This window comes from Nomia melanderi, chromosome 14 (assembly GCF_051020985.1).
Source record: "Nomia melanderi isolate GNS246 chromosome 14, iyNomMela1, whole genome shotgun sequence".
In the NCBI taxonomy this organism is placed as follows: Eukaryota; Metazoa; Arthropoda; class Insecta; order Hymenoptera; family Halictidae; genus Nomia; species Nomia melanderi.
The window spans coordinates 21,066-41,549 of NC_135012.1; the positions used below are offsets into that span (position 1 = coordinate 21,066).

The 20,484-nt window shown below is 50.1% G+C and overlaps 1 protein-coding gene across 1 annotated transcript; it reads right to left on the minus strand.

The window, feature by feature from the left end:
* Positions 1-791: 791 nt before the first annotated feature.
* On the minus strand, positions 792-1,382 carry LOC116434102 (uncharacterized). The gene has a single exon (XM_031992842.1). The coding sequence runs from the start codon at positions 1,380-1,382 to the stop codon at positions 792-794; it is 591 nt and encodes a 196-aa protein (XP_031848702.1).
* Positions 1,383-20,484: the final 19,102 nt, after the last annotated feature.

Consider the following 20,484-nt stretch of genomic DNA (forward strand, 5'->3'; position numbering starts at 1 on the left):
TATTATTCTCCATTTTACAATATGGGTTGATATGATGAAAAAAATATAAATCTATTACTATGAGACGCCGTGCACTCTGGAGCTGTAGCTCGAGAAATAAACAATCTGGTTGTTACGTGACGTGTGGACCACGTTATTTTCATTTTTGCGATAAATGACTATCGACGTGGTGAACACGTCGCTCGCGGTTTTAAGGGAGAAATACCTTTAGACGGATGAAAACGAGCTTACCTTTATGAATTTTTTTGTAAAGGAAAGGATTGTTTTACATTTTTAAAACTTTGGTTATCATTTATTATATTCTTTCTCTATTACAATGTATTTTTTGTTTTTCAAAATATTTAAAAATGGCGGAGTTATGTCCCTGTTTTTCGGGAAGGTTGTGGTGCGACTTATTAAATGGTGTAAGCTCTAGCTTTGGTTACATTGATTTGAGACAAACCAGCAAGACATATTTCGATAACTAACATTTACAGGTTGTAGATGAACCTACAAAAAGTGAAAAATATTGAAAATTGAAAAAATGACACGCTTTTAAACAAAAACTTTGAATTTTACATGAAATTTTCGCTATATTTTGCAATAAAAAGATACTTTTATTTACAATTTATTTAACATCTCTAGGTTCATATATAAGATAATATTATTATAGATATGTGTGCAAAATTTCAGCAAGATTGATTGAGTAGTTTTTGAGTTATTGATTCCACCGATTTCGAAAATGTAGTTTTGAGATAAACACGTTCAAAGTTTCGATAAGTGATAACTCAATAATTTCAATGACTTACCAGCTAGTCTGCAATTCCTGCACCATACAATATTCCTTCTGTTTCCTCATAGAGCTGATTTTCCTCCATACTTTGCTCTCTTCTTGCTTTTCGAGCCTCTTTGGTAGTTAATGAGGTGCGTCGCTCCTGTCGAATTATTCTCTGTTCGTCGATTTCGTCGGCATATGTTTTTGCTTGTTTTCCAATTACAATATTCAAAGCACTCATAGTTCTTAAAACTGAAGCATATCCTTCGTCAAATAAGCCAGCTGCCAAATATGCTGCGATTTCAATAATTTTTATTCCTGAGTGCAGGTGCTTTGGAGCGAACCGCCAAACAGTTGAGTTGAAACTCTTGTTATTGTTCTGAGTGTGTCCGCCCAAGCACCTCTCAAGTAGATTCTCTTCAGATAAATCTTCGTAAATTGGTAGGATGTGCTTCTGCACGTCTGGATGCAGTGGTACAGGATGTTCTATAAGGTCCAAATTTGCTCCTGTAGCTAAAGCTTTCTGCCACTTGCACCAGCTGTCATTTCCTACCGGGCAGTATTCGTGCCTTGGATTTTCTTTGGTGGAGCATAAGTGATAATACGAGGCCATTATAGCTTTCTTCATATTTTCCACACTATGAATATTTCTTCGTATGGTTAAGCCATAGTATGCGGTGAGTTTCCTGATAAGCGCATCAGTCAGCTTGCCTTTTCCACCGAGGTTTTTTGTTTTTTTAATATTTCGAAGCCGGCTGTATGATCATTTTTCTTGTATAACGTAAACAATGTAAAGTAACATGTTTACAATGATTGAAAGGAGGGAATTATGAAAGGCGGGTCCTCCGCTTCGAGCGCGTGAATATATACAGTGGGTCACAAAATTATTCGCTCAGTCGATAGTGTGGTAAAGATAAATGAAGTAACCATACAACGAAGAACTTTTTCAGATTTCTTTTAATGGATATACATTATTTACAGTTCAGTGTAACAAAATGGTATAAAAAAGTATAAAGTTTTGATTTATAATTGCAAAGAAAACGAATTGTAACAAATGTCTACACTTTTTCACGTCACTTAATTATTATTAGGGTTGTCACACTAATGGCCGGTGCACCCACCGACCACCCCCCGGCAGGTAGTGCAAGCCGGGGAGCGCCCCCTCGCCGTGCGGACCACAGCTTAGGACTAGGGATTTTTTATAGAGGTTGTCATCCTCGCGGTCCAGCCGGTTAAGGCAAGACCCCCGTTCCGGTAAAACATGACCACCGGTTTACGGTATGCCCCCCCCCTTTCGAGGGAGGTTGGTTGACCATCTCACCCCGTTCGCACTCTGTTTCAGATGGCCGAAGCCACCGAAACAGAGTCCCAGGGAGCCCCACGAGGAGGTGGAGTGAGTGGACCTTTTTCCGCCGGTGAGAGTCCCGAACTTCTCCGAAGAAACTCGTCCCTCCAGGTAAGTACCCGAAGGTAAGTACCGTAGAGTTTAGAGAATCATCAGATTCATCCGGGTGTTTGACCTCTCTGAAGAGACAATGTACCGGGCCGCGTCCCGGGGTGCGTCCTGGAAGAGATCACACACCGGTCCGACAAGCCCAGCCATCATCTCCCCAGACAGGAAAACCCTCACCGACCCGCCCCCCTACCCCTTAATCTCTGCGTTTGAGCCAACCTTGGGAATCAACACCAAACGGTCCCCCTTCCACCTCTCAAGAAAAATTCCATTTGCCGCACAAGCCCGGAAGATATCAGAGAACTTCTCGGGAAACAGCTTATAGCTTCCTTACAGGCGCGCACCGTGAGGTGATCGGACCCCGCGGCTTCCTTATTATTAATGTCGCGAGTTTGATGATATTTTCCGGTCTCACCACTGTCAGCGCTTCCTCTCCAAGTTTCAGTTCAGTGGTGCCTACCGTTGCCTCGGGATGCTCGTCATCTGATGGAGTAATGCGGAAGAGCTTACTCATTTCGACCTCTGCTTCCTCCCAGGTGAGGTCTTTGGCTCGCATAGGTGGCTTTGTGCGTTTCATGACCGTCCTATATGGTTTTCCCCATTTATATTTCTTGACGTCGTCACATATAGCCCTCCACCACCTCTCTTGGCCCTAAGGATCACGATCTTAAGTTCTCTCCTACAGTCACTGTATAGCGGCCCGTCATAGTTCAGTTCTCTTCCCCTCTTTCTCGCGTTAGAGCACAGTCTCCTCGCTCTCATAGTCTTTTTCCGAGCGTCTGTAATCTCTGTATTCCACCAAGGATTGCCCGCCTTATTACGCAGTCCTTTGAGGACAGGTATAAACGCCGCATCGAAACCCGAATGAAGATTTTCCATGCACTCGTGTTACGTCCCATGTTGGTAGGAGGAGTCACCGTCCATTTGTCAAGTTCGTTTGCGATCTTGTCGGCATCGATCGTGTGGGCCACGTATTTATGGTCTGATCCCGAGTAAGTCGCTAGAACTGGGCTAGATTTTCATTTGCGCAACAATGTAGCAGTGGTGAAAGTGATATCCATAGTAGATGAGCGCCCGTTTCGTGAGAAGGTGGGTCCACCCTTAGCAATCAGGGGAATCACACCGACTTGCTCCGCCCATTCCATCAGTATCCTATCCCTGGGGTCTGTAAGCGAGAATCCCCAGGCGGTAGACTTTGCATTGAAGTCACTCGTTATAATGGGGATGCCACGTGCGGTCCTGAGAGCCATAGCGGTGCAGTCCAGCTTGCTCTCGTAAACCTCTAAGGACAAGCTAGGCCGCAGATAGCACGATACGATGGTGTATGTTTCAGTGAATATAGCCACCGCCCCTTCAATGGCAAATTTCTTAGAGTATCTCTTTCTTAATTGCTCGTTTGGAGCCCATATCGACTGGTGCTCGCCAATATCGTGTCATTAGGGTTTCCTGTTGAATAGGGGTTCGCTTATGGCCACCACGTCACTATCTATATCCACCATCGTTTGTTGCAACAGCTCATGTGCAATCCTACATCTATTTAAGTTGATCTGGACTATCTTGAATTTTGTGCCCTTCTCATTTCTTCTTTATAGACTGGACATCTTGGTCCACCCGTAAGGTGTACCAGCCTGTTTCCTCCAAGTCCAGCTTTCATAAAATGTAGCAATTGTACGTTGCATTATACTCATACTTTCGTTGCACTATACTTTCTTGCTTTTCCCTCACCATCTCGGTCCTGTGGAATTCTTCTTTCCTCTTCGTCGCCAACCTTCTTTCCGCCAGCACCCTCAGCGTCTCCTCTTGGTCGCTGTCCTGCGATGGGTCCGTGCATCCTTGCTTTCCATCTAACGCCGTTTTGTGTTTACGGAGTTCCTCCGTTCTCTTCTCTCTAGCACCTTTACGCGTGACGGGTCTAACTCCGTGGAGTGGCGTCTTGTTGAGACGCGCAGAGTAAAAATTTCCACCCTCTCCTCTTTCTTGTCCGATCCAGTCGAAGGTTGAGCTCTGTTCCTAGTCTTCATCCCAAAGCCTTCCACTATAGTAATGGTGATCTCCTTCATAGGCCGTCCTACACAGTCCGTCGTCTTGTCCTCTTCATCTCCCATTTTCGTGTCCTTTTTCGTTGCCATGTTTCGTTCCTTTTTTTCGGTATCTGTATTTTTCCTCGTTAAAGGTGCTTTATTCATCATTTCATATACGGCCCCCATTCCCCGAAGGGTCCGGTGGCCTATTAATATTAGTGGGGGAGAGAACAGGATCTCGCACTTTACCCCTCCTCAGTGCGGGCGGCTCCACATCAACCGGGGGGCGCCACGCCCCGGAGGTTGGTCGGTCATCACCGGCGCTTCCGCTGACCACCCCCTGACGAGTAGTGTAAGACCTGGAGCCGCCCCATTGCCACGAACCGGAACTTGAGGCAGGGATTTTTTATAGAGGTTGTCATCCGCACTGCTCGGCCGATTAAGGCAAGATCCCCGTTCCGGTAAAACATGACCACCGGTTTACGTTATTGCGCCCCCTCTTCCGAAGAAGTTGGTCGACCATGTCACTCCGTTCGCTGGCCGTCTCCACCAAAACAGAGTCGCAGGGAGCTTCACGAGAAGGTGGGGTGAGTGGACCCTTTTATGCCAGAGTAGAGTCTCCAACTTCGCCGAAGAAACCCATCGCCGCAGGTAAGTACCCGAATGTAAGTAACTTTGGTTCGGGGGATCATCAGTTTCATCAGAGTCTTTGACTCCACCGAGTGGCAATGTACCAGTCTGTGTGCCGGGGTGCGTCTCTTGGAGGAAACAAACCGATTTCGCGTTCCAGCATACCATTCTGCGAGGAAAAACTCCACTCCAGCCATGCTCCCCAACCGCTGCCATAACTGTTGGGTGTTGAAACGCATCCCTTGCAGCTGCACAGGAGGACCATTGATGTTAGTCTGGCGTGAATCATTCCCGGAATCGAAGTTCGAAACGTGAGAATGCCAAGTCCTCCTTTGCAGCTTGCGTGGAAATATTTTATCGGTGTATCTTTGGGTAGACGCAGCCATCGTCGAACGGCTATCCGCACTTGCTTGTCTAGTGCCCTTAAGGTCTTAAGCGGGCACCTAGTTAGGACAAGTTGATGGTAGAAACGCGAAATGAGGTAACAGCGAAGGATCTTGAGACGCTGTTAAGGCTTGAGTGGTGTTTTGGTGATGTTGGCCAACTATTTGTCTAGCTGTCCCCAGGTTTTCCAACACCTAATGGCGAGATCTTGCGAGATCGATGCCGAGGTATCGATATCCTGCATTCCGACAATGGAGGACGCGCATAAGATGAGATCATCCGCGTATGCCAGCGAGTTAACCTCACTCCTTTCAGCAGTCCTTGGCGTCACTCAGTGCTGTACATAAAACAAGGACGTTCTCGGCACTGCCATTGTGTGTACCCCGTTGTTGCTTATCGATGTGATTGGCTTTCGTCAACCTCACTGCTAAGATTTTATGTATCTGACGAACGACAACAGAGGCTACACTTATGGAACGGAACTCTGATGGTGTTGAGCTCCCGTCATTTTTGGGGATAAATATCGTCCTGCTGATGAAGAGTTCAGATGGAAATGCTCCCCTGCAAGGATGATATTGTACAACAAATTTCTTAGGACCACTGGCACACTCCCCCATTGCCTATTCGAGATGTTATCGAGTCCCGATGCCGAGGAGAGTGGGATCTCGTTGGCCTGGATCTCTTGGCCGTCAATGGGCTCAGCGATCCATTGCAAGTCTTCCTTCTCTTGAACTAGTTCTTGTCGTTCAAGAGGGATTGAAGGAGTGGTGAGTATGAGTGATCAGAACTCAACCATCTCTGCAACTGGATATGTTTGAGCTTGTACTGCGCCATTCAATACAAGCTTGGCCACACGAGACATGTCCTTCTTCATGAGTTCTTGCATGGCCGCATATTACCTTTGCCTCACTCGCCACCTCGGCTCGAGTTTACCCAGTGCAGGTTCAATCCGTATTCTGGACAGTGATGTTCTCTGTCCGTTTGAAGAAGACGTAGAGAAGACTCTTTGGAGCCACCGATAGCAAGCGTCAGATGTTATTGACTCACCGTCAAGAACAGTTCTCACTAGACTGATTAACACCACAGCTTCATGATGTTGTGTTCGCGCAGACTGATCTTGTTCGGGTATGTCATGGGACGAACCCGCAGATCGATCGCTAGCGTCAAATTGTTTTGTGACACTTGCGGATGGAACCTGAGTGACAGCTACGGATGTATGATCGCGGTATGCACTGATCTTCTGCGTTACAAGGGTCTTATACGTCACCCTATTTCTGAGGCCTTTGAGTCTATCAATTTGACGTTAGCCTGTACTTTGGTGCTTGCTTCTGCTGCTGCTAGCATCTCAGTTTCCTCCTGAGTCCACCTAATCCTCCTCATGGCCACCTGCACTTGTTGATTGGCCTCGTCTGGATGGGTTCCCCGAATATGGACTCCTAACCTGATGGAAGTGACAAAGGATCTTTCACAGATAAAGTCCATTTGTATTTAACGTGCCCGTGCTCACCATGAAGGTCTAACAGACACTGCCCCCATGGTCGTGAGGTTGGGATACGCCCAACCAGCGAGACTCCGCAAACCGCGAAGACTACCAGTGGCGTCCCAAGGCTGTAGGACCTTGAGACACACAACTGTTGGTGCCAGGTGACTTTGCACACCCTACCGGCTTAGCAGGCCGGTGCGCGAGCTGTTGGGACGCAGCTCCCCCGCCGGGATTCTGGAAAAAGGGGTCCCTAGCCAGCATTTGGCTTTCAACCACTGCCCCCGCAAGTCCAAACCCAAGACCGGACCGAGCCGTAGCCCAGCGGGCGAACCGGTCCCCGCAGTACCAGTTTTAAGGTCTACTGGTGGGACCTTTTCGACGGAGTAAACCCCGTCTTCCGTATTTTGGATTCCTACAATCCAGGCCTCGGTTTGGTCAGCATCGGGTTCGTGGAGTCGCTACGCTCCAACGGATCCGACAGGAATCCGCCGTGGTGACCAGAGCAGGGCCTGATCCCGCGAACCTTCGCCTGTCGGGGTTCCGCCCTGCGACCCTAGGGGCACCTAAAAACTAAATCTCATTCACACCAACAATCATTCTTCTCCTTTCAAACATCCTTTTCACCTCCACATTATCGCCCACTTGCGACATTGCAGCTCCCATGGGAGGGTTCCCATGAGGAGCTGCAGTGCCTCCGTCGAGACGATTCTACACGCTCTCACACATCCATACAACGCAACTCTCCTTGCAAGCATTCTCCTTCCATACTCAAATTTCAGGACATCACACCACACACTCGAACCATACAACACACGCGCCTCAAACAAACCTTTATACAGTACACGCAACGCATTCTTCCTCATACCCCATTCACTCCGTAGCACTGAATCATTTGTCCTATCACATTCATGATCTTGCCTCTCACATTCTCCAGATGCAGATGCTTAAAATTCATACGTTCACTCATCCACACATCAAGATATTTCACACACATAACATACTTCATACATTTTCCATTCACACGTACATTCGGCCATCTACTCCTGGCCAAGCTTCCTTTCATCAACGCGCACACACTCTTGCTCTCAGAAACACTCACACCCACTTTCATTCCCCATTCACTCACAATTCTCATCCATTCCGTTCCCTTTTGCTCAAGCTCCATTTGGTTCCGTCCCTCCACAATCATAAGCAAATCGTCCGCGTAGGCGACGCACTTGCATCCACATTCACTCAAAGCCCACAGGAGTTCATCCATCATTAAGTTCCATATAAATGGACCGCAGATGGACCCCTGTGGGCAACCACGCTCAACATTTTTCCACACACACTCATTTGCTCCTTCCATGCATACAACACGATCCTTAAAATAACTCATCCATAACCCGATTTCCTCGCATTCGATCTCATTCAGTTTCTCAATCACTCTCTTCCACTCTAAATTGTCAAACGCACCCTGCAAGTCCACAAACATACCCAACGCATGTTTACATTCACTCTGCTCCACACACTCTCGGACTTTCAGCCACGCACTCTCGGTGGACCGACCCCTCCTAAACCCGTGCTGGGCCTCATACATTCTCTTATTCACTCTACACTCAATTCTATTAACCACCATTCGCTCTAATATTTTTGCCAGCACGGGCAACAAACTAATCGGTCTGTACGACCTGGGGTCGGATCGCACCTTTTCGGGAGACTTCAGCAAGACCGCAACACGCGCTTTCTTCCATTCACGCGGGAAAGAGTCTGTATACAGACACTTATCATACATTCTTTTCATCCATTCCGGAATCACATACCACACACGCTTCACCATTTCGCCAGTCACACCATCTAGACCAGGTGCCTTCCTCATTTTCACATTTTTCACTGCACGCTCAATCTCACTATATTCAAATTCTCTCACATTCACTCTTCCGTTCAAACCTTCATTCAACTGATTCACGTCATTCATTCCCGAAACAGGCAAGAGGGTTCCCAGCAAGGCACATGCACTCTCATTCCACGTATTCGTCAGTCTACCATTCACATTCATCGTACTCAGCGCTCGTTGCCTTTCTTTCCTCTACAAATTCTATACACTGAACCCCATAGATCCATGTTGCCCCATTTACTCACGAACTGTTGCCAGTTCGTCTCTTTCACTCTACACAACTTTCTCTTGTACTCTGTCAAACATTTCATATACTCTTCCTTTCTCTCGTTCACATACATTCCTCTCTTCCTTGCACTCTGGAATTTCTTCCTCATCTTTCTAACATTCCTCTTCATCCTCTCCAATTCTCTCGTCCACCACACAGGTTTCCTTTCACGCACTCTCTTCAACTCTATCATTCGCCTCTCATTCACAATATGGATCCATGAGGTCACAATATCTACTAATTCATCCGCATTTTCTCTCACATTCACTCCGTTCATCGCAGCATACTCTTTCAACTCACTCATGTATCCTTACCAATCAACACCCTTGCTGGTCCATCTCTTCCCAAAGGACATAATATTCTCACTCACATTCGTACACTTCACTCTTATATTTATCACATTGTGATCATTCACTCCCCAGTCATTCTTAATTTCCCACTCAAACTGGCAACTGGTCTACGCATCATTTGCCAGAGTGACATCAATATAATTCTGACCATTCACTCCCGCAAGCGTATACCATTCACTCGGTTCATTCAAAACATTCATTCCATTTCCAATCACATTTATGTCACTCTGGCCATACACTGCCGCAAACATATACCATTCACTCGGTTCATTCAACACTTTCATTCCGTTACCAATCATCGAATCCTCAAGCATTTCTCTACGTAATACATTCTCTCTGGAATGCAGATCGCCCTTGCTGTACCACAAGGGCGACACTGCATTCGCATCCATACTAATCAACAGCCTCTTTCCCCTCATTTTCACAGGCACACGCTCAAGGTATGCAAGGTACGGCTCAAGATCATGGTCGCACCTGCAGTACACAGACACCACATATATCTCGTCAAAGTCTCCCTTAATCCACACACATATACCATGTTCGTCCGTCAGTTCACTGACGCACATGGACTCCATTCTCTCATCATTCACGACAATGGCGGCCCTTTTATGACCAACCTCTGAAACGAACACATTCATACTAGCGGGTAAACCCTTAACACATCCATCCACGGCTACATACGGCTCTTGTATGATGCCAACACTCACTCGTCTTTCACTCATCAATACACCCAAATCACACATAACCGCATACGCTCGTTGGCAATTTCACTGGATCGTGTTTAACATACATTCAGCCATTATTCAACACTTATCCTCATTCGTTCACGCTCAAGCATTCTCTTGTACTCAGGACACTCAAGGGACGTCACCGAATGGTCGCTCTTGTTCCCTTTCAACTTACAATTACGACAGCATTCATCCTTCTTACACTCACTCTTAAGATGACCACTCATTCCACATCTCTGACATACACTCTCTTTCTCTTTACATTCCTTGGCCATATGCCCGAATGCACAACATTTATGACATCGCAAAACACTTAGAAACTCACGCAACTTACACGCTCTTTATCCTACATACATTCTTCCTTCTTGCATCATTCTGTTGTAAATACTCACACTCATTTCAAATACCACATTCTCAACACATGCATCCTTCTTGTTAGTTCGACTAACCACTCTCACACGCTCTCTAAATTCTTTCTCATTCACACACTCACTTAAATTCTTTTCATACAACTCTTTCATCAACTCATCACTAATCATTTCCACAGGCACATTAAACACAATAACCATCGGACCAATCTTCCGAGGTTCATCCGCACGCATACCTATCGCTTCAAACTTTTTGCATTCATGCATCTTTCGTACTTCATTCTCGCTCACCGTCTCGACGGCAATACCTCCACTACGCGTTTTCCTCATCGCTTTCACTCGCACATTCAGACTCTTGCTCACTTCATTCATTACACGTTCTTTTACTTGCTCACTTGTTAATTTCACACTCTCATCTTTTGGCTTTATCACCACGGCATACTTTTTCTCAGACACTCTCATCGGCACATTCACACTTTTGGCATTTACACTCACACTAGGTTTCATGCTCACAACACTCGCAAAGGATTTTCCATTCATACCTACAGACTGGACGGGCACAGACTCATTCTTCTTACACTCTTCCAACCGACCTTTCAAACGTTCATTCTCACACATAAGACGCATCAAACATTGCTCATATTTACTCACACAGTTTAAGACATACTCACTCACGCCCTTCATGACACGATTACCGTCCATAAACAGACACTTACGCAGCCTCTCACCTACATCACGCATACACACTAAGTCACTTCTATCATTCACACACTCACCACCACGCACAATAGTCGCAACACTAGCACTCAATTCAGCAGGCACAATCATATCGAAACTCACATTATTATCGCATTCACTCAAACATTCATCATCAGTCACACACTCATTATCATCCTTCCTCCTCCTCTTCGAGCCGGTGCTAGAGTCCTGACTCTCACTCTTGCGCCGGAGGCTCACACTCCTGCTCCTCCTCGAGGTGGAAGCCTCCTCTGAGGTGCTAGCTGCACGGTTAGCCCTCTGTAACTCCACCTTTTCTTCCCTCCCTACCTTTTTCTTTCCTCCCTTCCCTTTCCCTTTTCCCTTCTCAGCCCCGATAATTTGTTTTAAGTTTATTTTTTTCTTACTATCCATATCGTTCCCACGAGTTGGGTCGTCTATACGTCACCCCCCGGCTTACGCCATAACCGAGGGGAAGGCTCGTACACTTGGGGGGCGCCAGGTGCCCCAAGGGTGGCCGCTAGGGACCGGTGCTCCCACCGGCCACGTATCCGCGGAGATAGTTCAAGGCGGATACGCGCTCTTCGCCGCGCGCCATAGCTTGAGCAAGAGATTTATTATAGAGGTTTATCTCTTCGCGGCCCAGCCGGTTAAGGCAAGACTCCCGGCCGGTGTGTCGCGCGTACCACCGGGACAGAGGGTTATTAGGCCCCGAGGCCGTCTTCGGCGCAGCCCTTGAAGGGACCCGCTCAGAAGGGGCGGGACGACCCCTATCGAGGCGGATTCGCCTCCTCTTCCGGCCGACGACTTCCACCCAGTCGCCGGCCTGACTCTTCACAGGCGGGGGTAGCGGCGTAGGGAGGCATCTCGCCTGCGTCCCTCTACCCGCCGCAATGGCATATATATGTCCACCCGTCTCGCATACGGGCAGTAAGCATCTCGGGTCTCGGACGTGTCGAGCTCCCTTTTCCCCGCGGCGGAGGAGTAGGGAAGCGGCATACTGCCACCGTCGACTGTCTTCAGTGCCCTGGAACGGAGGCGCTCAAGCCGCGCGATGCGCCTCTCCAGGGAGTCGCGACTCCGCCGCTCCTTCGGCATCGCGGGAGAATATCGCGGACCCTCGATCGCGGCAACGAGGGTAACCGCGGCATGCCCCACTTCTGCGGTGGACCGCCACAATGCCACGGTGGTTGGGGGAGAGCTAGCGACCCTTGCCGCCACTGCTAATGGCCGCGTCGTCGACCGGTCGACGGTCAACTGGAGGCTTCTATAAGAAGTCTCCAACTCCTTGTTTCGCGCTGCGAGACGGGCATTCTCGGCCATGATCCGGGTCAAGTCCGGCCCGCCAACACTATGCAAATGGAGCTCCTCGGTTGTGAGCGCCGCTTTAAATTACGGGAGACGTCTGTTGATCATACTATGACGGCCTGCAGCTCGGCATGTCGAGCCGCCAAATCCCATACCATGCTCTATGCTCATATTCGGCCGCGGTTGATTGGCCGATGACGCTTAGGTGCCGTCTTCTCCGGAGGCGGGGTCCTCCGATGCCCGCTTCCGTCCCTTGTCCGTCGACACAAACGAACAAACCGAGGCGACTGAGGCGGCACTGAACGAGCTCCGCCTCGAATCGCAATCCGCGAGAAGGCTGGCTACCTCCCTGTCGTAGGAAGACGTGGGAGACGTGGCCCGCGTGATTTCACTGAGAGAGACGGGACCCTCTCTCAGCCGCGCGGTGGAACGCGTTACGCGCCGCGTATCGGTGGATACGTCAGCACGGGCTGACGTACCCGGAACAGCGATTGGCACACTGCTTGCAGCACATGCACATGCCTTCTCATTCTCCAGGGCTTAGATCTGACTTTCGGCTTCTTCAAGCACCTTACATTTCCCCTCCATTTCTTTCACATATGCCTGTGCAATGCAGGTTGCTTTATTGAGCTGGTCGATATCGTTGTCAGGTACAGGACCCATTAGTCTCCGCAGTTTAACCGCCGCTGTGGTACACTTATGAAAGAGGTTATCCATTGGCGTTCGACCATTGATCTCTATGTTCTGCCTCTTATTCTGTGAAGCAGTCTTAATTTCTCCGCCGTATTCCGATTCGGAACCTTCCGGCTTCTGTATTATGCTCTTCCGGCGTAATACCTCTTGGAAACCACCCGGTTCATCTCTGATGGTGTTGGGGTGGGGTGTATCCTTCTCTTTAGCCATCAGACCGTCCTCTTTCACCGCGAGGGCCTTAAGCTTCTCATATCTCCACGTCTTGTTTTGAGTTTTGTTTTTATTGTTCTTTCCCGTAATTGATCCCACGAGTTGGGACGAATAGAATTCATCCTCCCGGATGACGCCCTTTCCAGAAGGGAGGATAACGATGTGCGCCAGGTGCATCGAGGTTGGTCCCTAAGGGTTGCTGCACCCACCAGCCACAGACCACCGCAAGGATGGCCCGCACCTCTTCGCCGCGCACCATAACTTAAGGTTTCGGATTTATTAGAGAGGTTTATTTCCACGCGGACTGGCCAGTTAAGGCAAGCCCTTAAGGTAAGCAGTGCCTGCCACATTGAGGTGTCTCGTCCACACCAAGGGCTGGTTACACCCTAGTTCGGGCACTCTAGGACCGCCAAATCCCATACCATGATCGCCACATGGCCCCAGGGGGAAGTAGATAGGGACAGAGGGAATCTCGTTAATCCATTCTGGCGCGTCACTAATTAGATGACGAGGCATTTGGCTACTTTTTTTATGCTGGAAGGGGAAATTTAGCAAAACTCCTACCACGCCAGCCTACTCCACACCGACACGCGGGTGCCCCTCCCGCGTGTTGTCGCTCGCCATCGCATTCCACCGTACCCAATTTGTGTGGCTCCCCTGAAGCACTCGCGCTGTAATTCCACAGAGTAGCCTTTTGGGGAGCCCTAGACCCAGGAGGGAGTCAGCGGATTTGATCAACCACACTCCTCTCCATGAGGGGGTGCAAGTGGAAAAGGAAACACTGGGGGAAATCTCCCCACCCTCCGTTAGTGTGCGGTGGATATCGGGATTCTTAGAGTAATATTCACTCTTTCTCTCGTGTTAGTTGTCCAATGGTGTTGTTGCGCTGAGTACCTGCGCATCAATCACGCATACGTGATCGCCCCTTTTGGCGACCAGGTCAGGCTTCCTCAGTCCCACTGAAGTGTGGAACCGAGGATCTACGGTAACAGTCCACAGATGCGATGCTGATTGGCCGAAAATGCCCCGGCTCGCACACCTCATCACGCTTGGGAACGAACATGGTCCGGCTGATTAGCATCTCCGGGGGGAATCTCCAGGGAAGCATAATGTTGAAGAAGGGGGCTTCAATGCTCGCTGGAACCGCCCACCACTGTCTCGCCGTGACACCATCAATACCGGGTGCTGAAGAGATAGTCACTGCGACATTTGTTACCTCTTCATATGTCACCGGGTGCCACTATAGGGATTAAATTCCCTATAGCCAAGTGAAATCCGGCGTGCGGGGTATGACTCCCCTCCCCTGTCAAGCGGGGCGATGGCAGGTGTGACGGATTTGTAGGTGATACGAACCCGGACACACCTTCGCTCTGCTGTGAGATGTCACTGGGTCCACCAGTGGCAGAGCAAAAGGAGGACTCACTGTCGTCATCGATTACCCCTGACGCCTCGAGGTCGTGGAGGGCTTTGCTTACAAGGTTTTTGTAAGCTGCTCCACGCCTCGCACCTTTGATGGCGTCAAGGATGTGCTCAAAGGGGAGTGCGGCCATTAGCTGTTGGTTTATGAACCGCACTCCCCGAGCAACGGCCAATGTCTCCTCTTTCGCCATTACACGCAGTTCTTCTGCGCTCCATCGCTTTTTCTCCCGCTCGACATTGACTTTCGCGCTCGCCTGCTCTGGATGTATATGACGTCGGTGCACTCCTAATCCTATTTTGGATAGGAAGCAGCGGTCATAGTCTGGACATGAAAAGCCTAGTCGCGGACTTTGCGCACCTGGGTCTGTACCACTGGTGTTCGATTGTGTCGTTTGGGTGGGTGGAACGGTCGCCGGACGATGAGTTGGGGCACGTCGTCGCGACGGTGTGGGCTCAGCTGGCGGCTGGGATGCCATGGACTGGTCTGCTGGACCAGCGAGCCGAGGCCCTCGCTGGAGATTATCTTTATTTCTCATATTATTTGGGCCAGCAGACGAACCGTTGCGACGAGTTGGCAACCCGTCGCACTGGCGAGCAAAGCTTCAGCCACCCTCGGACGTCCAGATTCCTCTGGACGCCGACTAATCCCGGCCCTAAGGCGGGGGACAGGCGCATGGACCCGAGGGTCCTTAGGGTGAGCCTTTGCTGCACGCCGTTTAGCCATGGCTCCTTTCCTAGGAAAGAAACCATGTTATCGGCGAGAACCTATAGGAGGTACGACGTGCGACTTGGGTAGGAGAGGCTATATGAGGCGCTTCACTACCCCGTAACTATGAGAGCTCTCAAGGCTGGTCTCGGATACTCGGCTGGCAAGCCGGCCAGACATCTCAAACGACCGTCTTAAGAGAGTCATAGTTACTCCCGCCATTTACCTGCGCTTTTTTGAATTTTTTCACGTTGACATTCAGCGTACTGGGCACAAATCACATTATGTCAATACCCGAGAGGGCCATCGCAATGCTTCGTTTTAATTAGACAGTCGGATTCCCCTAGTACGTGCCAGTTCTGAGCTGTGCGTTGAATGGCGGCCGAAGAGGATGAACGCCATGCGGAAGCTGTAGATAGGGACAGAGGAATATCACTAGAGCTTTAAAGAAAAGCTCTGCCGCACCTAAGTCGCTTGAGCGTCTTATATCGGCGAGGTTAAGGCGGTAAACCACCACCAGGAGTGCACCGTACAGTCGGCGCCTGTACAATGCCTGTGCTTAGGATAACCTCTCCTTCACGCGTAGGAGCATCAGAAGAGTAGACCGCCTCTCGCGGGGCGCGACTCATGTAGCTGCCCCGTCTGGCAATACCTGCCGAGACGGAATATTACCGTCCAGTAGGTAAGGACCACGAGGAGGCTGAGTCGCATTCGGTCTCTAGCGGGCTTACAGGACAAGCTTCTGTAACAGTTTAGATGACATCAAGTTGCCATCCGACCCTCTCGACACATAATTTCCGTAAGGTTGTTATGCCCGCGCCGTCGATCGGGAAGTTCTGTCTCACTATCATTCGTACTTTAGCTCTTTATCACCGTTTCTCAGTATTCATGCCTCTATTCCATAATCAGTTTTATTGATTAAATTCTCTATAGCGTACTTGTACGCTGAGCACTCATCACTCCTAGATGAGTGCTTAAATGGCCATTTTTCCCTCTTCCAGTTTATACAAGAGGGCTTTTCATTCTGGTTCGGGCACTCCTTAAAAGAGTACCCATCTTGAGCACAGTGCCCGCTAGTTTCCACCTTCACTTGACAGTGTTTGGCTATATGGGAAAACGCCTGACAGTGGTGGCACCTTCCTGCCGCGATATAATCCCTTATGTAGCAGGCTTGCCACTCCAGGAACAGTCGCGTTCGGATCTGGAGTGTTTCTTGTACTTTGGTTGGTACTTCCATCACCCAGTTGGTTATGTTGTCCCTTCCTGTTTTGAACAGGGGCTTCATGTCTCTAATCGTCTCCGGCGTTATCACGTCCTTATTCTGCTTCGCTAAGGGAGTGAGCAAACCCTTATCGTCCAAATCTGGATAATTGTAAATGATCATCTTGGTTCTCTTTTTCGGTGGTACGCCGACCTTGAGACCTCTATTGACTATACATTTGCTCTTGACGAGCTTTAGGAGGCCTTCCTTCGTCGATGTCTCGACGAGGAGTCCTCCTTTATTAATTTTCTTGAGTGCTTTGACCCGCAGCTTTTCGCTGCTCGGTCTAAAGCATTTTGCCAAGGCTTCCCTGGTAGTCTCTGTTTGTCGTATTATTTTTCATGAAGATCGTCAGGACATGTCGTGACGGTCCTTTTTCTATCATTTCTTTCTTGGATATGGTCGCTATCGTGTAGGATTTGATCATGTCCCTTTTTTTCTGGGATTGTCTCCGCCGGCTTCGGATTCTCTTGTAAAGCCTTCTGCTTTACTTGTGTACTTATTTTCTCTCCCTTCAGAGCTTGAATACGCCTTTCGGCGCCTTCAAGTCTGTCCCGCAAGTCCTCGCGGTACTCGCAGTATTTTCTGGCCTCCACTATCGCTGTAGCGAAGGTACTTATCGATGTCTCGCATCGATCGGTCTTTACGACCAAAGAGTGCAACACATCGTCGCAACTATATAAGAGCGTGTCCAGCGGAGTCCTCTTCTCGCGCTGAACGCTCTTAGATTTATTCTCCTCATACCGTTTGAGCAATGTCTCTGTTTCGTCCTTCTCTACCTTAATTTTTTGAGGAGTTGGTTTCATTTCTGAGTCGGATTCCGAGTCGGAACCTTCCGGCTTTTTCCTTCTTTTCCTGCTGGCTACGTTCTGGTAGCCAGCCGATTTTTCTGTGTTTGTCTCCATGTATTCATTGCTTTATCTTTCGAGGAGGTATGTATCCTTCTCGGACTCCAGACCACTGTTTCCTCCTTCTATAAATGCCTGAAGCACTTGTAGCCTCGACATCGTCTTGTTGTGTGTTTTGCTTTTTTTATTTTTTATTTTCGCATAATTGTTCCCACGATTTGGGACGAATAGAAGTCACCCTCCCGGGTGACACCCTGTCCAGGAGAGAAGGCTAAACGCAACGACGTGCGCCAGGTGCCTCGAGGTTGGTCGCTAAGGGTTGGTGCACCCACCAGCCACAGATCACCGCAAGGACGGCCCGCACACCTTTGCGGCACACCATAACTTAAGGTTTCGGATATATTATAAAGGTTTATCTCCTCGTGGACCGGCCAGTTAAGGCAAGCCCCCCGACCGGTTATGATTCGCGTACCATCGGATGGATGTCCCTGATGGGTCGTTTGCTAAACATACCGGCTACGGTATTTGACGACCCCGCGGTCCGTACGGTAAAACTACTGCCCGGACGCTCGCAGGAGAGCCGCGCCAGAGCCTCGTTGGAAAACTCGAGTGTTTCCCAGAGTACACCACGCGGAGGAGAGGTTGGCTTTGCCAGAATGAAGCTGTACACCTGTATAGCCCTGTAGATAGGGACATTATGTCAAGTTGTTTTACGTACGGTATTGTATTATTTTGTGTATATTATGCACAAAATCCTTGCCGAACCGCTATATCGCCGTAGCACTGTAGCTTTTAAAAGATAACCGCCGCCTTGACTTTCACGCTTTTATACCTCTGACATCGATGTTCGCTCTCTCTCTCTCTCTCCTTCGCTCTTTTTCTCTCACTCATTCATGTTTCCTTTGTTTTCGCTCGTCGGTACTACACATTGGCACTATCGCACTCGCACCTATCTAACGACAATAGTTCGGAATGCCGTGGCCTTCCGAGTTCGTTACTCTCGTTCCCTGGAAAAAGGGGTCCCTAGGAAGCATTTGGCTTGCAACCACTGCCCCCGCGGGTCCAAACCCAAGACCGGACCGAGCCGAAGTCCGACGGGCGAACCGGTCCCCGCGGTACCAGTCTTAAGGTATACTGGTTGGACCTTTCCGACGGAGAAAACTCCGTCTTCCGTATTCGGGATTCCTACAATCCAGGCCTCGGTTTGGCGAGCTTCGGGTTCGTGGAGTCGCTACGCTCCAACGGATCCGACAGGAATCCGCCGGGGTGACCAGACTAGCGCCTGATGCCGCGAGCCTTCCCCTGTCGAGGTTCCGCCCTGCGACCCCACGGGCATCTATATCTAAATGGCATTCTCACTGACATTCATCCTTCTCCTTGCAAACATCTTATTAACAGTCGTACGAAAACATTCATCCCATGCCTTATTACCTTCTTTTTTTACCCTGAATAACCTACATCAGGCACCCCTCACCACTGGGGCTGCCGAGGGGTAGTGTGAGATTTTTACTCATTAAAGCTCCAGGGGTGTTCGATGAGGTATAAGTCAACATGACACACAAGTGTACGAGACACTAATTGCATGGAAAGACTTCATGCAGCAAAAACGCGAGCAAGACTTCCGCGGACCGCGGGACGCAGCATGAACACGCCGACTGCGTCTTTTCCTCCCCAGGGCCCGTGCAAGAGTCGCCTCTAGTCCCAACTAGATACGACTTGGACCCGCTGGCACACCGGTTCCGTGGGTTCCGGAACACCGGGCCGGGCAGCCAGAACCTTAAAATGGGAAGGCCGGCGGTCTCGGACTTGTGGCCTGGCGACGCCGTCGACTCCTCGCCCCACTCATACAAGTGGAATGGGTGTCCCGCTCCCTCTCCTTCTCCACCGCCTCCTTTGCCGCATAACATGCTCGCAGGAGGAGGCGACAGCTTTCCATTTTTTACCCTCCTCCAGCAGGGCCCTCATGAGCGCCGTTGGAGAGACGTCCCCCCCTATGGCGCGGACCAGGAGCCGGCGCTCGTCCACCCACGTTGGACGAAGCCTAAAAGCTTACCAGGACAGCCCCGATAACGCGGTGAGAGTCCAACTTCTATTCTAAAACACGGAGTCGCCAGCTTTCGCACACACGCCGCTAGACCTGGTTCCTGGGTTTCCATACGGATCCCAGGGTGTCAGGGTCCCATTCCCTGCCGGTATCCATGGCCCCCGTGCCCAGACCTCGCCCGGAGATAAATATTTCGTCGGGCGATGGCCTGGAGGTCAAAAGGCAGAAGCCCCACCAGGACTGCGGCCGCCGCACCCGAGAGGGTGCGGTATCCTCTCACGATCCTGATGGCGGATAACCTGTGCAACCGGCCCAGAAGGAGCCGGGTATGCTTTTCTGCTACCACATCGTCGGCGAAGATGGGTGCGCCGTACAGGACGCTGCTGCGCACCACCCTCGTGTACAGCCGTCCCTCCCGCCCAGCCAAACTCCCAAGGTTGGGGAGTAACCGCGGCAGGGCGCAAGTCACCCCCAAGCGCGGGGGAACAACCGGGCGAAATGGGGCCAAAATCACCAGTCGCAATCCAGGACGAGTCCCAGGTATTCCATCCGGTTCCCGACCCGGAACGGAGCTCCTCCCACCATTACCCGCGAGTCAGGCGGCGGGCTGCCCAGACGGGACCGGTGATAAAGCCACATCGCCTCCGCCTTAGTGGGCGACAAGTAGTGTTGGCGGCCCAGAGTGGGCGGTCGCACCTCGGGGTTTTCCCCCATATCGACGTTCGCCGGCCAGAAGGGCCCTACTTCCAGCACCACACCTGCGAGGGGAAGTTGTCCGGTGTAGATATTTTACCGGGCTAGGCTTGGAATAACCCTGTCCTCAATCCCTAAGAGGGATATCATCGGGCAAGTTGTGTCTACCCCTAGAAGAGGGGAGGCGGCTCGTTTAGTCAGCCCTGGACGTTGTAGGCAACGCCCAGCGCTGTCCAGCGGGGACCACGAGGAGTTAGAGCCGCCAGCGTT

Bases quoted from the DNA above. Each gene is read 5' to 3' on its own strand.
- LOC116434102 (XM_031992842.1), bottom strand. From the start codon at position 1,382: ATGAAGAAAGCTATAATGGCCTCGTATTATCACTTATGCTCCACCAAA.